General features: G+C 45.9%; 2 protein-coding genes across 23 annotated transcripts in view; both read right to left on the reverse strand.

Moving 5' to 3' along the window:
- Nucleotides 1–8: 8 nt before the first annotated feature.
- Nucleotides 9–4,752, reverse strand: LOC144473467 (basement membrane-specific heparan sulfate proteoglycan core protein-like). 4 transcript variants are annotated; one of them, XR_013494583.1, is made up of 6 exons: nt 3,666–4,606; nt 2,803–3,169; nt 2,517–2,718; nt 2,103–2,453; nt 1,412–1,821; nt 9–1,337 (listed from the first exon to the last, which is right to left on the reverse strand). XR_013494583.1 is itself a non-coding variant. In XM_078187355.1 (6 exons), the coding sequence occupies exons 2-6, from the start codon at nt 4,044–4,046 to the stop codon at nt 1,563–1,565; spliced, it is 1,560 nt and encodes a 519-aa protein (XP_078043481.1). In that variant the 5' UTR covers nt 4,047–4,059; nt 4,694–4,752; the 3' UTR covers nt 9–1,562. The 4 variants fall into 4 exon arrangements, 3 of the variants coding, with proteins under 3 accessions (XP_078043481.1, XP_078043482.1, XP_078043480.1); XM_078187355.1 differs by adding an exon at nt 4,694–4,752 and having other exon boundaries at nt 9–1,821; nt 3,666–4,059; XM_078187356.1 differs by lacking the exon at nt 1,412–1,821.
- Nucleotides 4,753–4,756: 4 nt separating this feature from the next.
- The window catches only part of Trol (terribly reduced optic lobes), a 163,972-nt gene continuing 143,927 nt past the window's right edge, over nt 4,757–24,801 (reverse strand). For 16 of the 19 annotated variants that reach the window (XM_078187340.1, XM_078187342.1, XM_078187335.1 and 13 more), the window contains 36 exons: nt 23,629–23,784; nt 21,171–21,278; nt 20,869–21,009; nt 20,728–20,793; nt 20,583–20,597; nt 19,490–19,717; nt 19,284–19,421; nt 18,576–18,821; nt 17,636–18,506; nt 17,449–17,573; nt 17,135–17,312; nt 16,858–17,068; nt 16,362–16,502; nt 16,007–16,297; nt 15,743–15,945; nt 15,453–15,678; nt 15,009–15,385; nt 14,607–14,889; nt 14,068–14,500; nt 13,659–13,955; nt 12,826–12,968; nt 12,581–12,761; nt 12,006–12,278; nt 11,376–11,930; nt 10,894–11,317; nt 10,622–10,778; nt 10,266–10,551; nt 9,930–10,190; nt 9,464–9,730; nt 9,098–9,268; nt 8,508–8,777; nt 8,156–8,313; nt 7,770–8,077; nt 6,939–7,405; nt 6,309–6,474; nt 4,757–5,736 (listed from right to left, as the gene is read on the reverse strand). In XM_078187340.1, the coding sequence (XP_078043466.1) occupies nt 5,628–5,736; nt 6,309–6,474; nt 6,939–7,405; nt 7,770–8,077; nt 8,156–8,313; nt 8,508–8,777; nt 9,098–9,268; nt 9,464–9,730; nt 9,930–10,190; nt 10,266–10,551; nt 10,622–10,778; nt 10,894–11,317; nt 11,376–11,930; nt 12,006–12,278; nt 12,581–12,761; nt 12,826–12,968; nt 13,659–13,955; nt 14,068–14,500; nt 14,607–14,889; nt 15,009–15,385; nt 15,453–15,678; nt 15,743–15,945; nt 16,007–16,297; nt 16,362–16,502; nt 16,858–17,068; nt 17,135–17,312; nt 17,449–17,573; nt 17,636–18,506; nt 18,576–18,821; nt 19,284–19,421; nt 19,490–19,717; nt 20,583–20,597; nt 20,728–20,793; nt 20,869–21,009; nt 21,171–21,278; nt 23,629–23,784 (8,930 nt within the window). In that variant the 3' untranslated portion in view covers nt 4,757–5,627. The remainder of the gene's footprint in view (nt 5,737–6,308; nt 6,475–6,938; nt 7,406–7,769; nt 8,078–8,155; nt 8,314–8,507; nt 8,778–9,097; nt 9,269–9,463; nt 9,731–9,929; nt 10,191–10,265; nt 10,552–10,621; nt 10,779–10,893; nt 11,318–11,375; nt 11,931–12,005; nt 12,279–12,580; nt 12,762–12,825; nt 12,969–13,658; nt 13,956–14,067; nt 14,501–14,606; nt 14,890–15,008; nt 15,386–15,452; nt 15,679–15,742; nt 15,946–16,006; nt 16,298–16,361; nt 16,503–16,857; nt 17,069–17,134; nt 17,313–17,448; nt 17,574–17,635; nt 18,507–18,575; nt 18,822–19,283; nt 19,422–19,489; nt 19,718–20,582; nt 20,598–20,727; nt 20,794–20,868; nt 21,010–21,170; nt 21,279–23,628; nt 23,785–24,801) is intronic. The other 3 variants (XM_078187334.1, XM_078187338.1, XM_078187344.1) reach the window with 3 other exon arrangements.

Here is a 24,801-nt window from a genome sequence, read left to right on the forward strand (position 1 = left end):
GATATTCTGAAAGTACATTTTTGTCCTAAGGCTATTATTCATCCGACTAGCGAACTTATTCCATAGTTTAAGAAACAGCAGTCATGGTTTTTCGTTTTCGTTTCTTTCTTTCTTTTTTTTTACCGATACAAGAAACATCGAGGATTGCGAGACTATAATAATCATGGATTATGTACATACTTTCAGCGAGTGTATCCGATACAAATCGCGTTAGAACTAGCAACGAACCTTACTAGCACCGATCCTTAACGTTAAATACGATTCTTCCTCGTGAGTAACTTTCTTCCGATATCACATAAATCGAGCACGAAGCATCTGAAAAGAAAGTCCGTCCGTTCGGATAGCGGAAATTAATTTGTTGATTTTCGTTTGCTGTTGACGACCGCCGTTACACGCAGTTAACCCTCGCTAAAATTAATTCACCTGTTTCCTTAGACCCTTCCGCAAACAACCGTACACAATTTAACAAACTTACAAGCGTTCAAATGTTTCTAGATAATTTTTAGAGACTGATGCTCGAACGATGACTGCTGCGTCGATCGTGCGCTCGTCCAAATTATTTAAACAACTCCAAATGCCGATAACGTTGCAAAAACGTACATTGTTGCATTCGGGTAAGTCGAACGAACAATTCTACGTAATAACGAACCCGCGTAGCACTTCCAGTCGAATCGGGAGAAATTCTCAAAGGTCGAGGGTTAACTAGAGTCGCGAACAATTTCCGATCGTTGGTCCAGGCATGATCATCTCTCGACAGACAAAAAAGAACGATTAGCTTATTGGCGATGATTGTGCATTCCGTGTGTTGATCTGCGTCGCTTCCTCGGGGGGGTTCTCGATGGCTACAAAGGCTAAGTTAATTAAGTAATCAAAGGCAAAGTCCGTTTCGCCTTTCGCTTACAAGCGAATTCGTTGAAGCGTGATGAGGATTCAATCCTTACTCGTTAATGAACGATACTGACGCGTTCTATCGGGGACTAAGAATTCGATGGCAGTGAGAACTTATACGTGAATCGACACACTCGTTCGTAGACGGTAATCAGCCGTACTGTGCTTGGCAGTCGAGAAGCAAAGTACGCATCGCGAAACAAACGAATCCCTTAAATCAGTAACTAAATTGGCGCCGTAGAAACAAGGCTGTACAAAACGTCGCAGTCGGTTTGATTACAAAACGTTAACATTATTACCGTGTTTGTGTGTTTATATATATGTATATCTATAGATACAAAACTGTTCGTTTGGCTCTTCGACTATGCTCTGCGACTTCGAGACCGAGTCAACCGTCCTAGTGAAACGTTCCGAGATCACCGCGGGTTGGTAGTCTGTCGTCCGGGTCACTGCCAAACAGACAAAGTCAACGTTCAACTATAGTAACTGGGAGCATAGTCGTTACTGATATTGATCTACGTACCACGGGAACCCGTCTCAGACTTTAACGAAGCGTCAAAGAATTTACAAAGTTAAATATAATTACAAGAACTATCCGGCTGTGTCGGCTCATTGAGAACCCTGTCCCAGTGAGAGGACACGCGGTTATCAGACCTATCTTCGACAAGAAACACTTAACTTAGTATACACTTGACCGCGTTCACGGTGTCTATGCATAATACTGTAAAAAGCACGCTCTGTTCTCGAACGTCCATGGTAAAGGCAAGCAGGTTTTGGAGCAGGATTAACAGTGAGTAGTGTTTGATGTTGTACGCGGCCAGATTGGCCGCTGGCTTCGGGTGGATTATGTTTACAGGGGGCGGGGGAACAAACGCGTCGAACATGTCCGTGTCCGCGTCTGTGAACACCAAGGAGGACGGGATCCATCTCGCTCTGGGCAGCATGAAACACCATAAGCGTCATTGGCGACGAGTTTTGTAAGTTACTGCATTGTCAGCTTTCGTCATTAATGCTAAACCTCTTGATAGTAATTTATTTCGGTATTTTTCATGACAGAGTTTTCAACGTTTGTAGAATTGTTAAATATAGGTGACTGATTGTTTTATGGATCGCAGAATTGTAAAATGAAATATTGAACAGGTTTAGTGTTAAATCAGAAAAGCTTTTCAAAAGAGTCCTCTCCTACTGGTGACAAGAAAGTAGGCAATATCTACCTGGTGCAAGGCAAGACATTCTTCCCTCGTATGGCTTTCTCGCCAATGTCTATGGCCCTGGAGTCCTGTACCTCCATGGTGTAAATGCAGCCAGAGAAACCGTCCTGGTACTTGTCATAAGTCATAGCATAATCAGGCACACCACCCAGGTAAACGCTGCCTCTGGTGTTCAGGGTCTGCTGTGTGCCATAAGTCGCTCCACTTTCCATGTGCTCTCCATTTAATTCTATGCTACCATCGCTGCCTTGACGTTTCAGGATTATCCTGTGTCTCTCTCCATCGTCTACTTTCTGAGCAGTTACTCTTATCACCACTGGACCGGTGCCTAGGTTGTACTGGTACTCTACATAACTGTAACAGAATAGTCTCGTATGAAAGGAAGGTGAATAGAAAAAGTTGGAAAGGTAGACCTACCCATCGACTACAGCAAGGGCCATGTAATGATCAGGGTTGAGGTCATTCGGAGTCTGACCATGCCACATGATCAGTCCCTTGCTACGGTTGGTAGAGATCTCGAAGCATAGCACTTCGCACTCTTCTTCATGGGTCATTACAGACCTATCTAACTCTAGCCAGCCATCTCCTCTGAAGGCAACGTCGTAGCTGATCTCCACCTCTGAAAATAGGTTTGAATATCTTAGTTTTGGTAACAGGTATCAGCTCGAGGCTTCTATACACCTTCTATATTCTATACACCTACGTTTCTCGCAGTTCTGCCCACTGAAACCCAGTCGACAGTCGCACTTGTACGACCCATGTTGGTCACTGCAAGTTCCCCCATTGTTGCAAGGCAGGAGTAATTCGCACTGCTTCAAAATATTCTCGCAGTTCCTGCCCACGTAACCGTATTCACAGGTGCACGAATAATCACGGGAATCTGCGTTTTGACACATCCCATGGACACAGGGGTTGGAGTTGCAAGGGTCGTATAGCGTCGTCGTGGGTAATTGAGTGGTGGTAGCTACAGCGAACTTGGTCTGATTAACGTGATGGATGCTGCAGTCGTCTATGTTAGCAGAGTCTATCGCCGACATCAGTATGTCCACGTTCGCACCGGACACCCCCAGCTGAAACAAACGATAGTAAATTTTCTGCATAATTTTACCACTCATGAAAATGATAGCATAGCACTGATTTTCGATAAAAATTAACCGACTTCGACTGGCGATAATTCCGCGTAAAATCATCGTAGGACGACGACTTTTTTAAAAATCAAAGCTTGAAACTTTTACTTTGAGGTATCCTTTCTCAATTATAAGTTAGACGCGGCTTTATCATAGTAACTTTTTAAATGCAAAGCCATGTTTGTCGTATTAAAAAGTGGCTTTAAAATTGGCAAACACGAGTTTATGTTTAAATAGTTAATAGTGGTTAGAGTGCGTGAATATTAAAATCTGGAAACAGAGACTTAAAGTAGAAGTTTCAAGCTTTAATCTGAAGAAGGAATTGTGACCATACGATGATTTCTTGTAGAGTTATCGCCAGTCAAAGTTGCCCATTTTTGATCAATTTGTCTTTGCTATAATTTTTCTGAGAACTGTATTCAACAGAGAGTGCACTCACATCGGTGATGCATCCGCGGAAGGTTCTGTCCACGCCAGCGTTCTTGTTCATCATGATCCTCCTACGGTCCACACCTCCGATGTACAGCGGAGTGTTCAATGACATTGTGCGATCGCTTCCCGGTGATCTGTCCTTGATAGTCGGTTCGCCGTTTACCGTCAGATTCCCCTCTTTGTAATCTCTGTTCACCGAGACGTGGGTCCACACGCCTGGCTGAAGGACGAAGTTCGATCTGAGCATCGCGGTTCCCGATCCAAGATCGTATCTGAACTCTACGCGTCTGTCCTTGACGATCAGCGAGACGAAGTCGTCGTTGCCTTCGTCGCTTTGCGCACAGTACAGTAGAATGCCGTCCCCTTCGTCCATGGGGTTGAAATTCATAGCTGCTTTAAACCTAGGAAGAAATCGAAGGTCGTGACAAGATCGTTTTGTGCGTTGGGGTCTAGGAAGCTCGGGACGCGAGTAACGGGGGTTTCCTGTTAGTGGCAGGTGGAGCATTGTTTAGTCATAGTAGTGGGGGTGGTTGGAATTTCCGAATTGGGGTTTATGGCGGATCACGAAAGTATTTTTAGAATAATATTTAGAGTTGATTAATTTTTGGAATAATACTTAAAGAATAATTATTGTATATAGTACTGGAATAAAGGCTATTTTTTATCAATCTACTAAACAATAACTGGTATGCTTCTTCTAAAGATCAATCAATTTCGATGGAACTTTTAGCGTACATATAATTTACCAAGATCTACAAAACGCATTTCTTAAATTTTCATTATAGACTCAAAAGATAATTTTCTTTATTTCCTTTCGTGATTTAAGATAACAATAAAATTTAAAAAAGCATTCTAGTTATCGTCCTTCTGTCGTCTAAAAAATTCAAGTCATTTAGTCTAATTCTAGAGACGTTATTCCGTTTTTAAAAAGAAATTAGAACACTTTCGCAACCGACTGTACAATACAAGGATTAGCAGAGGATGCGTTGTTGGTCGACTCATTTTCTCCTGTAGCGGGAACTTGAAGAGACTCACCTCTGACTTCGCAGTGTTTGTGTTATTAAGATTGTGGTGGTGGAATGTATAGGGCAACGTGGCTCCTGCTAAAAACAATTTTTATTTGCATCACGAAGAAAAACGTGTTTACGCTCATAGCTACACTAAAGCCTATCGAATATATTAGAGGTCATCGCGACCTTGAAACACGCATCTGGCACGTTTTGCGTGTGTTCTCGCAGTAAGTACAAAAACACGTTTGTGTGCGCGCGTACGTGTGTTCATTGTGGCAGTTATTACTGAACAAACGCGTCGAATTGCCTACGGGCCATCTGTCAGCTGCAATTCGTTTGGCAGTGAGCTAACTTGAATGCCTTCTAGATTTTCCTTCGACAATTATTTAACATGACTAACACAATGCATGGCATGTATTATTATAAGCTGTACAAAAACGACACCATCGCGGTCTACGCTGATTAGCATTCTCTTAATTACCAAATTGTTCGACACCGCGAATGGTTGAATTACATATATAATATAATAAGTATATAATAATAATAGTAATAAAATAATAATAATAATAATAAGTATAGTCGATAATCTACTATTAGAGCACCATGAGGTTCATTCCAAGGAATTACTCACTATACAGGCACGTTGCAAAATCGCCGTAGCATTTTCTTAGAATCTACGGCACGTACAAGGCGGAAAACGCAGCAAAAAGTCTAATGTAAATAAACTTCTCATAAAAAAAATATAATATTTATATATATAATGCTGACTGACAACTATAAATAGCAATTAAAATTGATTTGTTCCTACGGTTACTATCCCACTCGATAGAAAGTAATGTGACTCGTTGTTTTCTCGTTTGTTTTTCTTTTTCGTTTCGGTACTACATCATATATATATGTGTGTGTATTTATATATATATGTGCACGGATTTTGGTGAGACGAAGTAACAAAAAACGGACTAATGGTTCGTGTGGTGCGGATTATTGTGGTGGTGTGGCCTCGATCGTGCGGTTCTAACTTGTGCGCGGCGTGAACTATACCGACTGTGTGTAGTGCTCATTCTCGCCCTGAAAACAATGGTAGAACGTTAACAAAAATGGTCACCGGTGAACGGAGACAGCACGGTGTTAGTATCACGACGACGATCATCCTGGGGGACTTGGTGTTAGATCGAGCAAACCCGTGATATTTAACAAAAAAGAAATCGATCGAATCAACTCTTCGAGGCACAGGATTTCAGGAAAGGAAAATAGCACCGTGTGGCGCAGAATTTTTAGTTAAACAAAATTCGTATCTATTTGTTGAAAGTGTAAAGAAATAATAATTCAATCGAATTTGTTGTCAAGAAAACGAAACTGAAATAGAACCACCGTGCAATGCGGTTTTACGAATGAGAGCACAAAATGTAGCTATTGCAATGTTACAAGGTGGGTTTAAAAATGTACCAGCATGCATTACATAGTACATCAAAAAGGTGGGACATTTTTAACCCCACCGTGGCTCGAAGAATTGAGAAGAAAGTCATTGATCGAGGAATTAACAATCCGGTGAAACATCGAACACGGAGGTGACAGAACAGATCTACCGATTCTACCGATTCTACTGTGCCATCCAAAGAGCCTGCTGTAGAAAGGCTTACCGTCTGAAGGCTTTAGGCGTGTCGTGGGCGATGAATGACTTATCATCGTGGAAGGCCGGCTCGTGAATCTTTATCGAGTTCTCGCACCTGGATCCTGTCTTTCCGTGGGGACAGTAGCAGTCGAAACCTGTTTCGTTCTCCACGCATTTGCCTTCACCGCAAGCGCCTGAAAATTAGTGAGATTAAATTAGGTCAGTGAGAATTAGATAAACTTGGAATATGACTTGGATGTGTACTAGTCCTTCATGTTATCTATCTACTAGATCCTAGCATCAATACAATATTAAAATAAACTGCTGATGTTGTTGTAAAGCAATATTCTGTCAAATCAATTTTAAGTAAAGGAAGTAAAGTCTTAAATTCTTCCAATATCTTTATAGTTTTGTGCTAAATATATTTACTTTTGCAAAGATGTTTAAAATACAAAATTGAAACTGTTTATGTCTAATGCAAGAACCATAAGTCACTTTGTGGTATCATTTTTTGTTCAACAACTTTGGCAAGTTGAAAATGGTATATAAATATTCTTCACTTAAATAGCGCTATTATCTTAAATGTCATCAACTTATCCTTGCAATAAATATATAAAATCCGCGGTCCACTGATTGAACGGATTACACAGATTCTTACCTGGATAACAGGGCTGGCCAACGTGGTCGCAATGCTTTCCCCTGTACCCGGCCCTGCACATGCAGGTGTAGCCATTCTTTGTGCCCGCCTCTTGGCAGACGCCGCCATTGTTGCAAGGATTTTCAGCGCAGGTCTCGCAGTTGGTGATGCCAACGCCCCGGGCCTGGTTGTCATTTAGATCGACGTCCTTCTCGCCGATTACGAGTCTGCTGATACACCCGACGAACCCGGTGGTCACTGCAGCATGTTTAGTAAGGGCCGCGCTGCTCGGGACACCTCCCACGAATAACGATGTCTTCATGTCCAACCCTTGCTTTCTACCCGTCGCCATTCCTCTGTAAGGTCCCTCTCCGTCCACCAGCATGGTGCCCTCTTTCCTGTTGCGTTGCAGTTTGATGGTGTGCCATTCGCTCATGGTCACTGGCCTATCCGCGCGGATCGTGGCATGGCCTGAGCCAAGGTCGAAGCTGAAATATTAAAATAGTGTCGTTTAAATGAAGAACGAATCGAGAGAAACAAAAATCGTAGATCATTGTATAAAGCGTCGTTGCAAAGAGCAAACTTTCCTTTACAACGTAGCGTTAGTGCGAACTCGATAAAAAAATTGTCGAACTTTATGCAGATGTCGAAACTTGTAAAATAGGAAAAAGGGGAGTTTTAATCCCTTCTCTGGTTTAAACCAAGAAAAGGGCTCTTAGAAAATTTTAGTTTATAAAATACAAAACAGAGACTCTGTTCTTTATAATAAGTCCATAAAGAAGATCGAAGGGTTGTTTCACATGAAATTATACAAGGTCAAAGCGATCGTTCGATATCGTAGCAGCTTCTTACCTGAAGTACGGGTAGCCTTTCACCAAGGCCAGCATAATGAAGTCACCGTCCCCACGATCCGACGCGTCGCCGTACAATATTATACCGTTTCGATTCTCAGGCTTGAAGGACACTTCGATGTTGAACTTCAAGTAGGCGTCGCGTAGAGGTGGCAGGGCGACGTAGCTTTCGGGTGCCTGACTAAAGTATGGCACCACTCCGGTGACCACCAAGACCGTCGGTATCTCTATGCTCTCGTGGTCGTTGTTCACTGTGCAGATGTAGGTGCCTGCGTCCTCGGCCATGACGTTCGTTAGGTTCAGATTGCTCTGAAAGACAAACGGAAAATTAGAACGAATTCATCGAGATAAAAGTTACTCGCGACTTCACTTCGCTCTGTAACCTACCTCGAAGATTTGCGCGTCGCTCGGTAGAAGACCACCGAGTTTGCTCCAGTGGAACTTCAGTGGAAACTCTAGGTCCGCATTAGGTCTGCAGTTCATCTCTATGCTGGATCCATAAGGCGCGTATCTGGTCTCTATCGCTGGCGCGTCGTTGTGTCCACCTGGGAAATGATTCTCGTTACTGGACATCTGCATCTACCGCGTCAGATATCTTTGAATACTTACGTTAGAGATTCGGAAGCATGGACAGAAGGATTAGTTAATTGTTTGGTCGTTAATTATTTGGTTAACCTCATTGACCATCGCTACACTTAATTTCCACGAGAAGCGAAAGGGACAGAGGAGAGAACGTTACCATGAACAACAAGATTGAAATCCTGGTCGAAGATGCCTTCCTGCGTCTCCGCGGTGCACCTGTACAGCCCGCTTTCGGCCAGCGTCACGCCGGACAGTCTCAGGACGCTGTCGTATTCCTGAGCGTTGGCTGGCAGCCGCGGGTGATTCGGTCTGGACCAATGGTAGCGAGGATTCTGTGCGCCGGTGCAGGCGCAGCGGATGTCTATGGTGTCCCCGATGTTGACCGGATCCTGAGAGACCTCCACGCTGACCGCGGGCATCACTGTGGCTGAAATAAAGTTAGAATCGTCAGTGATCGTTGGCAGTGGTGTCTCTTCCAACATGGACATTTGAACCCAGCTCCAACATGTGCGTATTCCAAAACCTTTCAATCAATTAATCCCCTCTGTATTCGGCACAAATTTCGTGGGATGAGGTTCGATGGGACGACATGGGCCGCCGCGATCTGTGCAGCTGGTATGACACTGATATGAACTCTATGTATGAGAGTGAGCGATAGACAGACGATCAGACAAATGTCGGATTAACAAGGGGAGAAGCGTTAACCCATATAGACGTCACAGGACACATATTGATCTCAGAACAAACCGCGTCGATGGTGTAGATAGCGGCGATTCAATTTGTCGCCGTGTTTGCCCATGTACCGGACATTGATGTAGCAACCGTAATCCAACAGAACGCATCCTCGATCGTTGCACACGCACTTTCTGTGCCCGCAGTGCGTTTGGTTCTGTCGCATGCAATCCGGGAGCACGTCAGCTATCAAACAACACCATTGTCATTCATCTCGAGGCTGAATTCGTCACCGCTCGATATATTCCGAAGTCTAGAGAACTTGAATCTGAGTACCCTCGGCCCCGACCGGGTACTCGCGCGGAACAATACTAAGGACGCTAAGAAATTCACGTGGAGGATCCTAGTTGCACAGCGCGGCCTTCGGTTTGTCAAACTTACGGGACACGTTTAGGTTGATGTAGTCACTGGAGACGCCGCGGTCCGTTTGGATCTGGCAGATGTATCTTCCGCTGTCCTCCACCCTGGCTCGAGGTATCTCCAGAATGTCGTTCTCTATCCTGACGTTCGAGGGCAGAGGCTGACCATCTCTGCTCCATTGTATGGTCGCGCGTTCCTGCACGGTGCACCGTAGATGCACCGGCATGCCCACGAAGGAGTTCACGTCGCGCTGGGATGCCCTGACCCCTGTATCTTCGTATGGTCGTTCTGGAAGAAGACGCTCTTAAAGTAAGTCTTTAGGATGTCTAAATCAGCCGCCGTAGAAGATGTTAATTATGCAAGTATCAGGATTTCCCAAGAACAAGAGCACGAATGAAAATTAAGAAATAGATGGTTATATCGAGGCTGTGTCAAGGTTATGTTCCCTCTTGTTCCCCAAAATCTCAGAATTGCAACTGATGCGTACCATTCACCAGGACCTCCGCAACAGCTTCGGCAGTGGCTTCCTCGTTGCTGGCCTTGCAGACGTACTTGCCAGCGTCGGAGTACGTGATCCCGTGGAACTGGAGGACACCTCTGTCCCGGGTCACGCTGTATGGAAGTTCGCGACCTATAGCTGACCACTCGATGGTCATCGGCTCGTCTCCTGTCGCGCTGCAAACTATGGACGGGTTCTCGCCGGGCCCTACTGTCTGTCTAGGTGGGTTCAGGACTATCCTGGGCGGAGCTGAGGAGGTACGATTTTATAGTACCGGAGTTGCAAGGTTAGATCAAAAGTCATCTAAACTCAAGATATTCTTACACGACACTTCGAGGTAGGACTTGGCCCTAAAGAGGACATTGCCGGTCTGGTCCATGCCCAGGCAAACGTATTCTCCGGCAGCGCTTCTGTCAACTGCTGGAATGGTCAGGACTCCGTTGTGCACCATGCTACCTGCGGGAAGGGGACGATGGTCGCTCCTCTTCCAGTCCAAGTAGATGTGATTGACTTCGGAGACGACCTGGCAGCGCATTTCTACCTTGCCGCCGTTGGGGATCTTGAAATTGTTCTCCGACACTATGATAGGCCCGTTCGGATCAGGATTCACCTGTAACGATCGAAATTATTATTTACGTGGGCCAAGTTGGTTGGGATTAGCCGAAGGAAGTTGACTGGACCTCGTTGTCGTCCTCGATGCGAATGTGCACTCGTTCCTCCATGATTCCTGCTGCATTCATTGCGTGGCAAGTGTAGGATCCTTCGTCGTTGTGCGAGACGGATTGGATGTCGTAGACAGCGCTTTGTGGAGTAGCCTTCATCTCGAAGATCGATTTGCTGTAGTGGAGAACAGTCAGTTAATATTAGCAACGAGTTTATCCACCAAGTAGTCATCACTCGGTAGATATTCCATCGAAATGTAGAGTTAGTTTAGTCAAGATCCGAAACTTACTGGTAAGGCACCATGCCGTTGACGTGCTTAGTCCATTCGATGTTGGGCTGGGGATTTCCAGTGGCAGTGCACACCAGTCGCACTCTGTCGCCTCGTTTCACCGTGAGGATGCCAGATCTGGGCGAGATGGTGATGACAGGCTGTGTGTGAACCTCTATGTAGGCCACCGCCGAGGTGGTGCCGACGGAGTTGACGGCGGTGCAGACGTAACCGCCGCTGTCGCCTATGGTGATGTTGGTCAGCCTCAAGACTCCTCCAGGGAGCTGTTTGATGTTGTGAGCGAAGGGTCTGCCATCGCTGCGAGACCAGTGCAGCTCTGGCATGGGTGTGCCAGCTATGGCTCGGCATTGGACATCGGCGGAACCTCCCAAGATGACCGTCTGAGCCTCCTTGGGGTAGAGTTCTAGCAAAGGTGCCTCTCGAGCTAGTGGGAGGAATCGAATGATTAAAGTGGTCCGAGCAAGGTCTTTATTGTTACTCACGTTCAACTTCGATGATGGCACTAGCTTCCTGGATTCCAGATGGCCCGGTAACCTTGCAGACGTAAACTCCTCTATCAGCGATCTGCACGTTGGTGATCCTTAGAACGTCGCCGACTTGATGCGAATGGGGACTCATCAGCTCCAGGTATTTGCTCCACCTGACTTGCAGGCCTGGCTCGCCACTGGTCAAGCAGCTGACTTCAGCAACGCTGCCTTGAGGGACCGTCTGCTTCTCCGGCTTGACCTTCACCGACGGCGTTGATCTTCTCGGCTGGATCGTAATGGTCACTGTCCTGCTGGTCTCCGTGCCGACGTAGCTGGTAGCTATACAGACGTAGACGCCCGAGTCGTGTTGGCTGGGGTTCATGATGGTCAGCACACCACCGCGCTGTCTCGCAGAGGGTGGCAGAGGTAGATTGCCTTGTCTCGACCAGGTGATGTTCGCGATCTGAGATGGGGTGCAGGTGATCCTGACCACTTCCCCGATCACTCCTGTCCATTCCGATGGCGTTATCGTGGGGGGTATGCCTTCCTCGTTAGGCTTGAAAGGGTTCGCTGAAGAGAGAAAGGTGATTCGAGTTAGCATACAAGGAATTCTGTAGAGTTAAGTACTCGATTAGGTTATCTCACATTTGACGTAGAGGATGGCTGTCCTCTCATCCACTCCGATGTTGTTCCTGGCAATGCACTTGTACTCCGCCGCGTCATTCTTCGACACTGCTCTTAGCGACCAGATTCCGTTGTACGTGATTACTTCAGGGTTCATCGCACCGTGCACGCGGGTCCATTCGACTTGCGGGGGTGGGTTGCCGTTCGCCTCGCATCGGAACTCAGCTGGATCACCTTCTGTCACTTCCAATGATGGGGGCAGGATCATTGCTCTAGGAGGCACTGGGTTCACACCTACATGGAATCAAGGATTCGCAGATGAGTATGGCGAACGTGGTTATACTAATTTCTCTCACGTTGTTCCTCAGCTTGGGAACGGAAATGGATGACTTGGAAAGAGGAGTCATTGTACCTCTACTTCCGAAATTGTCCATTTTCGTTTCCAAGCTGTGGGACAATACGGGGAGATATTAGAGACATTAAAGTCTGATGTACCTGGGATCTCTAGCAAGCTTTGCGGAAAAGCTGCGTCCACGTGACAGAACAGTTTGAAAAAGGCTGACCAATTATCTTTAGTGGTTACAATGGACTCTTACCTCCAACAGTAAGGGTGACGTTCTTGAAAGCAATGTGGACACCATCGCTGACTTGGCAGACGTAGATACCGCTATCCGAGACCTTGACTTCTCTGATGATCAAGAGACCGCGGCTGTCGTCCACGCTTCTACCAGGTGGTAGCTGTCCACCTTCCTTCTCCCACCTCACATCCACGGGTTCCTATTGCGAATCAAAGATATAAGAACGGTATACTTCGCGTTTCAAGCGTACAAGGTGCACTCACATTGTCCAAAGACGTTCCAGAGCAATGGTACTCGACGGTGGTTCCCGTTCCAACGATTTGGAACTCTGGGCCCACGATGTAGACCACGATAGTTGGTGGTGTCATCGTGGGATATGGCGGGATGGGTGTTGGTCGGTGATAATCTGCAATTTTATTAACAATTTAGTGCAAATTCGATCCTGGGACTGTATATACTCTGTTGTATGAAACACAGAAACATAGAATGGTAACAAGGTTACAAATATATGGTCGATGTAAAGTTTTGATCGTCGACATGGATACGATACGTTCAGTTTAATTGTTGAAAGAAGGTAACGAGTTTTGGAACCGTTTTATTCGTACTTGGATTAGATAGAATGGGGTATGATCAAGACGATATAATTTTGACAGTAGCCAAGATAAAGTAATGTAAACCATAGTCTAGGCGACATGACTTTTCGATCGTAGTCAAGACAAAATGAGTTAGACCACAGTCAAGAGAAAACAACTTAGATAATAGTCTAGACAAAATGACAGACCATAATCTAGACAAAATGACATAGATCATAGTCTAGACAAAATGATATTTAGATCATAATGTAGACAAAATGACTTTTAGACCATTGTATAAACAAAAGTTCCCGCATCACGCATCACTTAACTCCTCGTTAGCCTCTTCCGACCATGAACCATCCTAAGCACCTACACCAGCATTAACGATCGTGGACAACAGGTCAGACAACGGGTGTCACTAAGGTCTACAAGCATCGGGTACCAAGGAATAATGATCGATTCAACGATGTTGTTCCCAGAGGACGGACAAACACTGTATGAATCCTGGTGGTCCGTCAAACCTGTGAAGACCGATGTGACGACCTTGATCAGGTCCTTGCCGTCGCGGTCCTGGATGTAGCACTCGATGTTGCAAGGCTGTAGTTCCACGTAAACATACCAGCTGCGATAGCCGCCCTTATCGGTGCGTACAATGGCGCCTGGTATCGCGGGGATTGCGGTTAAGGGATTGCCATGTAACGGCGTCAGTTTAAACGTTATATTTAACTGTTCCGGAGACTTGTAGCTGCAGGTGAACAGCACCCACTTATTCGGCTTTACCCTGCCCGTCATTGGTGTTAGACTTACCATCAATTCACCTAGTATCGAATTCATTGATTAATACAGATTTCGTCGCAGTCATCGACCTTCAGGTTGGACCTGGGGGGGAATAGCCGAAGTGCCGGGAGATGAGATCATTGATCAACGTACCAGTGTCTTGACAGTATTGACCGCCGTATCCTGGCAGGCAGTGGCACTTCACTTGTCCGGTCCTTGCGATCTCGCAGCTCTCTTCGTGGTTGTTGCAAGGGCAGAGGTTGCAGGAGCCTAAGTAACTAGCCGATCGGTCGTTGGTGTCCCTGTAGTACCCTCTGGCGCAGGACTCGCAGGATGTCCCGGTGTATCCGGTTGGACATCTACAGACTTCCACGTGGACGGCTCTCTTGCCGCCAGGTATGTCCACTGCTGTGTCCAAGCTGATGTCGCTGATGTAGGTGGCTGTCATCCTGTCACTATGAGAGGCCCGAACCAGGATCGACTCCAGGTTAGAAAGCACTGTCATCATGTCCACTCGAGACGCTACGCGTGGTCCTTCCGTCGTTAGGCGCTTCCATTCGGACTCCCTCAGGGGCGCAGAGTAGGTCTACGAAGATGAAACGATGCAGTTAGCTGATTAGATGACGCAGCTGACTCTATATAGTCTGCGAAGGAGTTTAGCTAGCGTTTCCAACTGACATAACCTGACATACCAGAGGAGAATCAGGCTGGATCTCCACAGGGTTCGTCCAGAACAGAGTGATTCCATTTCCTACTAGAATGATGTCCTGGTCCTTGTAGCTCTGAGCTCCAGGGAACGCTGTGATGTGTTGAGTCAGCGTGAGGGTGCCACCGTAGCTCTTGATCTTGTTGCCAGTCAAGATGGGTGGCAAGGACCAGAAGAGTCTGCGGCCTCGACCTTCGGAGTACCGGTAGCCTATTTCGTTTAGAGCGATGTTCAACTCGAAGTCCTTGTCGATCACCTCTTGCCTAGTCCTGCAGATAAAACGTGTCTCTGAGAATCTTTCGGGCACCCATGACTCGCCAGTAGCGGCACAACTGCCACCCGCATTACTTTGACCACCTAGAGAGGGAACATGGTCCGAAGCACTTACGAATCGGTCAAGGTGAATCCGTGCTGCGCATTGTAGACCCCGACAGGTATCTGCTGGACGTAGAGTGAGCTCTCGTGACACTGGTCAGTGACACCACTGCAGTAGCACTGGCTGCAACCCTCAGGATTGTCCTCGGACAAGCCGAAGGTGCCCGGTCTACACCTGTTGCACTCGAGGCCTTCGACGTTGCGTTTGCACTCACACCGTTCTTCTATGCAGTAGTCGCTGTACGAGCCTGCCCTGTTGCAGTTGCAGTCATGAGGCGGTCGGTCTATCGGACTGTAGGTGCAATCGTAGGGGGTTCCTCTAGTTGCGTCGCCTTTGTATCCATGCTCGCAATACTCGCAGGATGCGCCGGTGGTGTGGTGAGCACAGTACTGCGGACAGAAAGCTGGTTCAGTACTAGTTTCTAAGAACACTTAGGGGTTTAAGGTTCGTAGGTACCTCGCAGACACCAGTGTCAGGGTCGCATTGGTTGGAGTGTCCGTTGCACTTGCAAGGCTCGCAGATGCCAAGATAGAGTCCTTCGTTCGCTCTGGTGTATCCCACGTCGCAATTCTCGCAGGAGAGTCCTTTGTACCCTTCCGGGCAGCTGCATTCTTCTACCTCCACTGCTCGAGTCTTGCCTGTGTTGTGCTTTTCCGCTGTGTCTAGAGACACCAGAGACAATCTAGAAAAAAATCAATAATTTTTCGATTAAGAATTCCTCGAGTTTATCAAACGGTGTGACTTACGCAGCTTCGTCGGTGTGGGTGGTATAAGTGGCCTTGATCCTGATCGCTCTTATGTCAGCTAACGCCATCAGCAGGTGCTCTCTGTCAGCTTCGGTTCCGTCTTGCCGTTGCCAATACTGCTCTAACAATGGCACCGTGAAGGTCTGCGGGGTGTCAGCCTCAGGGAACTCACGGGAGAAGTACAACAGATTGATGTCGTTTGCCTGTGGAACAATCGGTTGATGATTTCGATCTCTATCATCTGGGCACCATTGATTCACTTACGCTAATCAGTTCAACATCGGCTGCGTTGTTCCTGGAGCTCTGCCCGCCAGGTGCCGGGACATACCGCACGGTATACTTCAGGTTCCCGCCATAGGAAGTGATTTGGTCTCCTAAGAAGATGTTGGGCAGCTGCCAGTAGTAGACGTCGTTGCTCCCGCTGTTACGGAATCTATAGATGATCTCTCTGCTCCTGCCCGTGTCCAAGCGAAGGCCGTCCAATATGGGCGCGTTGGGAGACTTCAACTCGATCAGGGAGAAGTTCCTTACGGAGTTCGTGAACGAGACTTGGATCTGGAAGATTTACAGCGTGATCGGCACGTGATGTCTGCACATCGACTATGATAAAGGTACTCACGTCGCTTCTGTACCAGTTCGACGACACGCATTTCTTGGTGATGCCCATACAGAAGCAGTTGACACAGCCGAACTTGTTCTTCGAGGACAGGCTGAACGTGTTCGCCTTGCATTGATTGCATGTGGGACCAGTCACGTATTGCTGCGGAAAGATGCACTTTGATCGCAGACTGTACCACCATAAAACACTCTGCTCGCATTGCTGACTTCTACTTACTTCGGATTTTCCGAACAAATGGGAGCATTGACGGTACCAAACACGTTACAAAACTTTTACGAAACTATAGATGGATTCAAGGTCCTTCCAAGATTATTCTATGATATTTTGAAAATTTCGATACAAGCTATTAGGCTAGTCTACAATATGCAGTACATTGTAAAAAGATCATCGATAACTGTTGAAAGACCTTGAGCCCTCTTCGCTGATACAATTTTCTCGCCCCCTCCCTGATGTCATCATTAATAATATTTACCGGTTTCTAAGCTAAGTTCCCTACCTTGCATCGACACTGTCCAGTTTGAGGATCGGCATGTGGACTGTGACTGCCATCTGGGTCGCACTGCTGCACCGGGATGCACTTGTCGCGGGGTATCAGAGGGTTGCCTTGATAGCCTTGGTCGCACTGTTCGCACCTGCGACCGACGTAGCCAGGTGGACAGTCGCAGGTCGGTAGACCGTCCGATCCCAGATGACAAGTCCTGGCGAACCTGTTTAGACGATAACAATGTACAGTTGGTATCTCGATCAAAGATTAAACAATGTTTTTTACTCACTGATTGGATGGATTAGTATGTGGGCAGGCACAAACTTGGCAGGGGATGTTCCTAGATGGGTCGCCATAGTATCCTGGAGGACAGGCTTGCTCATCTCGGTAGCACTGGCCCAACCAAGGTCCTGTTTCGCGTCTGAGGTAGCCAGGTGCACACTGCTCGCACGATAGACCACCGTAGCCTGAATAGTAATTAAACTATGAGGATCTTAGATTATGAAGTCCTTAGACTATGAGGATCATAGACTACGAAATCCCTAGACTATAAGAAACAGGGAACCCCTAAAGTTGTTTTAAAAAATCGTTATACTAGCTTACCCGAGGGGCACTGGCATTCTTCCACATAGAGGGCAGAACCCAGGCCAGTGTTTCTCGCGTCGGCTGTGTCCATCACAATATTGTTAATCAAGACATCCAGACTTGGAGAGTCATCATACTGCGCTCTACAACAAAACAGCAAAGTCTTGATGATCCGTCACCACCAAAACCAATCGATGCTACGTACTTGATCAAGATATTGTCCACCCTAGCCAGAGTCATCATGATGTCCTCTCGGGTGGCGTGTACCTCATTGTTACCCTGAACCTTGAGCCAGTCTCCTTGGAAGAACCTGACGGACACGTCGTTGTCGTGATAGGGTATCGCTTGTCTACCTTTGTGCAGCAGTTGGTAGTCGTTTCCAAAGAGGATAACCGACGGCGCCGAGTTAGGTACACCTGTACCATTGTACCGGACCTTGTACTTCAGGTATCCGCCGTAAGACTTCAACTGGCTACCATGATAGTGCTCCGGCATCGTCAAGTAGGCTACATTGCTGTCAGATCTGTACGTGGGTCGCCCGGTATTCGAATAAGCGACGATGCTGTTTGGACCGATGTTTCTCGTTTCCAAGCCCTCAAAGTCTCCGACTATTTGACGATCGCTTTGATCCATGATTATCACGCGAGACCGATCGAGGGGCGGAGGGATCTGATAGGTGTACAGGTTTGCGCTCCTACATTCCTGTGCCACGCCGAAGCAGAAGCAGGAGATGCACTCGTCCAGGCTCCTGGCGCCGTCGTTGAACATTCCCTTGGGACAGACGGGACCTCCTTTGTCAACCATTACTATGGCGTCCGGCACAGCGAAGACGAATCCAGCGCTGTTCAATCCCTCGCAGGAGTAGGCACCTTGGTCCTCGGTTTGGATGTTGGGACAGGTCAAAGTACCGGTTCCATTCACGGATGTCATGGTGCATTTCGCAGGGATGTGGCCCCAGTTCAGACGCCAATTGATCTCCGGCATCGGCACGCCTATGGCTACGCACGTGATCACCAGGTCCTCTCCTTGGCTCAAGGTGATCATCGGTGGCGGTGGCTTGACTATGTACACCGGGGCTGAAAGTCGATGCGTTAGTCGAAGAACATAGCTCTAGGTAGTCGAGACCGCAATGATTGACTACTCACAGCATCCTATCTCGTCGCTACCGTCCATGCAGTCCTTCTCAAGGTCGCAATGGAAGCTCTTGAGTATACACTGTCCGCTGGCACAAGCGAACTCCGTGTTTCGACATGGCGAACCCGGTCTGCTCGGTTGGCAGTTCTCTTCGTCACTGCCATCCGCGCAATCCCTGTCACCGTCGCAGCGCCATACTTTGCTGACGCACTGAGTGTTGTTGCATCGATATTCGTTCGGTTCGCAGCCGTGAGGGCCTGTTCAAAGATCGCGTTAAACAAAGGATCTCGAAAAAAGCGACGGTCACAGTAAATTCACTCATATTGTCTCTGTCAGAGGTGCGCTGACATTGTCGTACGCCTACATGCGTTATTCCTACGACCATGCTAGTCCTTCGACTATAATTCGCAAAATGACAACTCACAGTACAATAACGTAACTTTTCTAATTTCAACATTCTGAACCAGAACTTTTTCTTTTTAACAGATATTTTTCTGATGAAAATAAGACCAAACATGATATAGCTTGTACAGACATTTCCTACTAAATAAAATAAAATCAATTACCATGTAATTAAATAAGCATAAACATGTCGTGTTTAAAACATGTCTAAAACATGTCGCGTTTAGTCACATTTTAATTGAAAGAATTTCACCGACATGTTAACAACATTTTTACGTGTCAAAAGTTGCGAATAAGAAACACAGAATGCAACTCACTGCATCGCATTTCGTCGGAGCCATCGGTACAGTCCAGTCTGCCGTTGCAGACGTAAGATTTCGGGATGCATTCTCCGTTGCTGCAAGTCGCTTCGTCGTATTGACAGACGTGGGGTTTGTTGGTGATTGGTTGCTCAACTGAAATGACATTTTGTTAATTAGTTCTTTCTGTTCAATTTGAATACTGACTATTCCGTGGTACCTACGTTTTTCTACTTGAAGGTAGACAGAGAGCTGTTGGCCAGGCGTTGATGAAGGATAGCCTACAGCTTCGCAGATGTAGGTTCCAGCATGATCCATCCGAATATTAGGGATCTCCAGACGACCATTGATGTCTGTGCTGCCAGGAGGCAGCGGCAGGTTGTTGCTGCGAAGCCAGCGGACTCTGGCCCGCAGGGGACCCTCGTCTCGACATTGGAACACCACCTCGCGACCTAATCGATTTGATAGAGTTAGAGTGTTTGCTAACGCGATCTCATAGCTTGTTATTCGTACGAAATTAATCTCATGCACGTGTTAACGCCCATGTAGTAGTGCGGATTAGAGTTTCCTGGACTCTTACGTGAACGTAGAACATGCTATACAGGGTATACGCCATAGAGCAATTAGAAAATGTTTTACATATAATTTTATCGGCATTTAATGGGCCACATGCCCACAATATCAATATTTTTTGTTGAAAATAAGTTCTCATTAAAATTACATTTGTACAAAAGTTTCGAGTTCAAGATCGTAGCATAATACACCGATGAATTCGTCTGGGCATCAGCAACAATCCCATAGCTCCGAAAATATACATATATTACCATTTAAAAAAGTCAAGAGGATTTTGACGTACAATACATTTTTTGATAATGTATACACGACCATATAGTTCATCAAACGCCGAGAAGATCTTGTCAGAAACATTTTTTCAATTGCACTATAGGAAACGCCTAAAAATTGGTGGCAAACTTGTCGCGTATACCCTATTCAAGGGATGTTCCAACTGAAAAGAATGACGTTAGAAGCGACATATTTGAGGTCCCTTGCTCGAGATAGTTGGAACACCCTGTATACCGGGGGAATGGATATATTTTTATTTGAGAATGTTGTTCGCCTTGTTCAGCTCCCTCGGCACGCAACAAATAATTAAAATGTTACCCTGCGTGTAACGGGCATGGCATTAATCGACACTGTGACCTAGACGAATGTTGATTTACGATGAGATGTTCTTTATGGGCACAGATTAATCGGACATTAATTATCGCCACGTGGCTATGATCCATAGAGAAGTATATGTCTCTCGGAAAGTCTTACCTTGCTTCGCCGGGTCTGGCCAAGGCAAGAAAAATAACGAGAATTTTTATTAATAAACACATCTCAACCACCGTCGCATCTCAAATGCTCGATTACTTCAGTTTGGAAATAATCCTAAAGTCAGAGATAAACGTTAAATGCTTACTTTCTTTGATTACTTGCTCGCTGGGGTACGTCTTTAGGTTCAGGCTCGACTTCGAGTGTGGCGGTTCTGGGAGAGGCAAACAGAAATTTCGATAAACTCGGCACTTGAAAACAAACTGGGAAACCTTGAAAATCTACGAACCGCAATTCGCTTCGTCGGATCGGTCTCTGCATTCTGCGATTCCGTTGCAAATGGAGGATTGTGGGACGCAGTCCTTGTCGGTGACACACATGATGAAGCCAGCAGGACACCGTCCAGGCATCGGGTGGGGTTCTGGTCGGTCTAACGAACCGAATAAATAGATATCAGCAATGTAATAAGTAGAAAAAATCAATGCGTATCAGTAATATGACAAATCAAATCAGTGACATAATAAATACAAAAATAAATAAATATCTATCAAAAATATAAATATATATAGTATAATATTATAAAAACATTACCGCATTCCTCTTCGTCACTTCCGTCGGCACAGTTGATGTAGCCGTCGCACTTCTGGTCAGACCTGATACAGTCTCCGTTCGCACACTGGAATTGATCCTTTCCGCAGCCTAAAATAACAACAAGAATTGTAGAACGACGTATCAGAGACAAGACACCAATGAAACCAATATATAATATTTGTCAGAAATGTGAACGAGACATAAATGTTGTCGACCAGACAGGGATCTATCGTTACCAGAGAAACAGTCCTCTAAAGGTTCGCGGAATCGTCAAGGTATCTAACAAGGACACCGGTAAAACAAATCAGTCAAACTTTCCGGTGCAGTCTGCGCACCGTGTAGACAAAGAACTATCATCTACGACACCTAGAGAGAAAATGGGACATGCTGAGTAAACAGTTCAGCATTCTGATTTTCCGTACAGGTGTTTGCTACAAGGTGTATATACTGAACTCATGCCACGAGCGAGGTGTGAACATCTACGGGTATCAGGCAGGACGACTATAATAATACAGGGCTATTTGTACAGGGCGTCCTATTGCAAATCATCCGGACCTATATCTCTCTTCGAAAACTGTTTCCAGCGGAGCCTGGTCCGCTCGAGACAATTTCCCGTCGCTAGTAATGGGACACCCTGTAGAAGTGGTCCGAGCGAGTAGTCAAGTGTCTACTCGAGCAAACACAGTCTATTTGGCTGCTGCTAATACTGAAAGAAAACGAAGATCCCGGAGAGTCTGTGGCGTCCTCGAAACGACAACTGTCGGGAGACATTGAATCCGATGGTTCTTGAAAAATATCAGGCATTCGCGATAGTTGTCTCTAATCGCGATCAGGCGACAAAAAATGGCGGAGAAAGGAGGCCAGCAGATCTCGAGGGTCCCGAAGTGATCTAACCGAAGCAATACTGTTCGTCGGTAAAGTCGCGGCAATCGTAGAAATGGTCGCAGTGCTGGATTTCAGGGATGCAAGTGCCATCAGCACAAACAAAATCATCCGGAGCACAACTCCTTCGTGTGCTTAGGTTAGCCGGCGGCTGATAGTCCGACTTGTGACCCCTGCCAGCCTGGTTCTTGTAGGTATGGCTGTCCGGATGCCCCCCCGAGGAGGTTCTATCCGCATTTCTACCTAGAAGTAACCGAACGCCTAAGCCTATGCCTCTAATTGGCCATCGACGGAATTGTTTGTTCGATTCTCTTTCGGGTCCTCGACGGCCATTTAGGTCTCTGGGCAAACAACGTGATCCCCTTCGACCATATTTTGTTCTTTATCCCCTTTCTCTGAGACAGAGCCAGTGCTTCTAGTGCCCTGACCGAGGAACACCGTGCGACTCGAATTCTTCGTGGGGTTGTTCCTATACACGAATGCAAACTTGGAACAGAATTTGTCGGAGAACCGAGATTTTCATTTTTTGTCTTTTTCTTTTTTTTAATGTAAGATCTGGCAGCGGTACATGGTGCAGTCAGTGCGACACGATTTGTTTCCTCTAGCAGGTGTGCACGCTTGTGTCAGAACCAAACATTGTGTACGCACCTGGTGCTCAGTGTGATCTAACGGATCGAAGGTGCAAGATCGAAAGTGAAGTGTATTTACAAAGAGCTTTGGCAGTCTCTCTGCTCCCAGCGAACGAGCCCGCAATGGGCTGGAAACCTGTTTTTGTCCTAGTTGAAATCGTTTTAAATTTTCAAGGTTTGAAGGTTTGAAGTTGAAGAGTATGCGACGGGTCTTTCCAGCCCACTGTGGAGTCCGATGAGTCCTCGAGTAGAGTTCTAATCGTTTAATCGAATGCTCGTGCACTGTAAGTACGTGCAGTGCTTACAATCAATCAGCAATTGAATTTATTAAATCGAAACTCGAAAATTAAAAATAACTCAAAATTAGGTAAATGGGGGGTTCCCCGAGTCATTTGAAGAAAATTTTTCCCTTAGCACAAATGCAATCTGCGGCTACGTTTACAAGTTATTAGCGATAAATAGTGACCAATGAGCGGCGAGATCGACTGGCGCAAGGCAGCCGAGCCAATAAGCGAAACTGGGCTTTATGTTCTTGTTGGCATGACCGCCTCGCGTTAGCTCGCTTCTCATTGGTCAGTGTTTTTCGTCAATAACTCGCAAACAAGGCCGCGAATTGCATTTGCGCTAAAGGAAAAATTGCTGCAAATTACCACGGAAACATATTCTCCGATTTTGAGTAACTTTTGGTATGTCCTGCATGACGATGAAAATATAATAAAAAATTGTTATCCTCCCTGTTGAAATCTCGAGGTGTCATCGGAAAGGAACAAGATCTACTCGCAGCCATGTTTTCAGTGCCATTTGAATGAAGTTACATGGCTGGTAGCACAGCTTGTGTCATTGAGCCCTCCGGCAGTGCTGCCAACTTTAGGCCTGCCTACGTTCGTCTACATGGCGTCTAGGTGCGATTTCGTCATCCTGGCTCCTAGCCACACGGGTTCGCTCACCTTCGGGACAGTTGAACTCGTCGTCCTCGTCGGGACAGTCGAAACTACCGTCGCAAACCGCGTACGAGGGGATGCAGGTTTTGCCATCGCGACAGGCGAACTCGTCCTGGTGACATCTTACCGGTTGCGGATGCTTGTCGGTTCCGTCGGGGTCCGCTGCAATTTTCATGGTCGTTACATTCTCTGACACTGTGCGATTTACTTCGATACTCTCAAGTGAAACATTTCGCAGCTGTACAGGGTGTACAAAAATGTTCGGTTTAGGCTGTTTCAGGCGTATTCTACGTTTTTGGATCGGTGAAAACCTATAAGCTGTTCTAAAACTGTTCTTGAGCATGATTTTATAGATTTGTTATTCATTGTCCGTTATAAATTATTTCATCTATTTTGACAAATAATTTGTCATACAATATTCCATCTATTTTAACGAATAATTCGTCATACATTATTCTGTTTATTTATTCGAATAAAATTTCTGTCCAATTTTAATACTAACGTGATATTGTTATTATCTTTTACGATAGTTCCTCATGGATCCTTTGAAGTTATTGTTCTCATTGATGAGCATTGTACGATCCAATTATAAAAAATTTTACTATGAAAATCATGTTCAAAGATAATTTCCGGCAACTTTCTCTTACAAATCTCCACTGAATCGAAGATGCAGAATTTGCTCATGATATCTAAGACCAAACAATTTTACACACCCTGTATATACAATGGCTCACGAAAGTACTCGAACGCCATTTAAAACAGAACAACTTTTTCACGATTCGACCAAATGATTTAAATTATTTCTGAGACGTTAAAGGGACTAGCTTGCACTACCAGAAAGTTTTCTCCAACAATTACGATTACTTGTAACAATAAACAAACTAAAATTACCATCTCTAAACTCTTTTATCCGAGCCTATAACGAGAAAAACTGCGATCATTGTTTAAATTTTCGTTCTGGCTTCAGATAAAAGACTTAAAAATTCGGAGCTTTTATCTGTTATCTCAATTAATCGTAATTTTAGAAAATCTTTCTCAAGAATTTTCCAGTAAACTGGTTTCCCCCAACATCTTGAAAACATTCACGTGGCTTCAGCAAAATCGTGAAGAGATTATTGCGATTTAGGTGATCGAATATTTTCGTCGGGCACCGTAAGCGCGGTTCGTCGACGCAGTGTC

The sequence above is a fragment of the Augochlora pura genome, chromosome 7, assembly GCF_028453695.1.
Source record: "Augochlora pura isolate Apur16 chromosome 7, APUR_v2.2.1, whole genome shotgun sequence".
In the NCBI taxonomy this organism is placed as follows: Eukaryota; Metazoa; Arthropoda; class Insecta; order Hymenoptera; family Halictidae; genus Augochlora; species Augochlora pura.

Bases quoted from the DNA above. Each gene is read 5' to 3' on its own strand.
- LOC144473467 (XM_078187354.1), bottom strand. From the start codon at position 4,163: ATGCTCCACCTGCCACTAACAGGAAACCCCCGTTACTCGCGTCCCGAG. The intron at 3,170-3,665 runs GTGAGTGCACTC...CGTTTGTTTCAG, and splicing joins TCCGCGGATGCATCACCGAT to CTGGGGGTGTCCGGTGCGAA. The intron at 1,822-2,102 runs GTAGATATTGCC...CATGCTGCCCAG, and splicing joins AATGTCTTGCCTTGCACCAG to AGCGAGATGGATCCCGTCCT.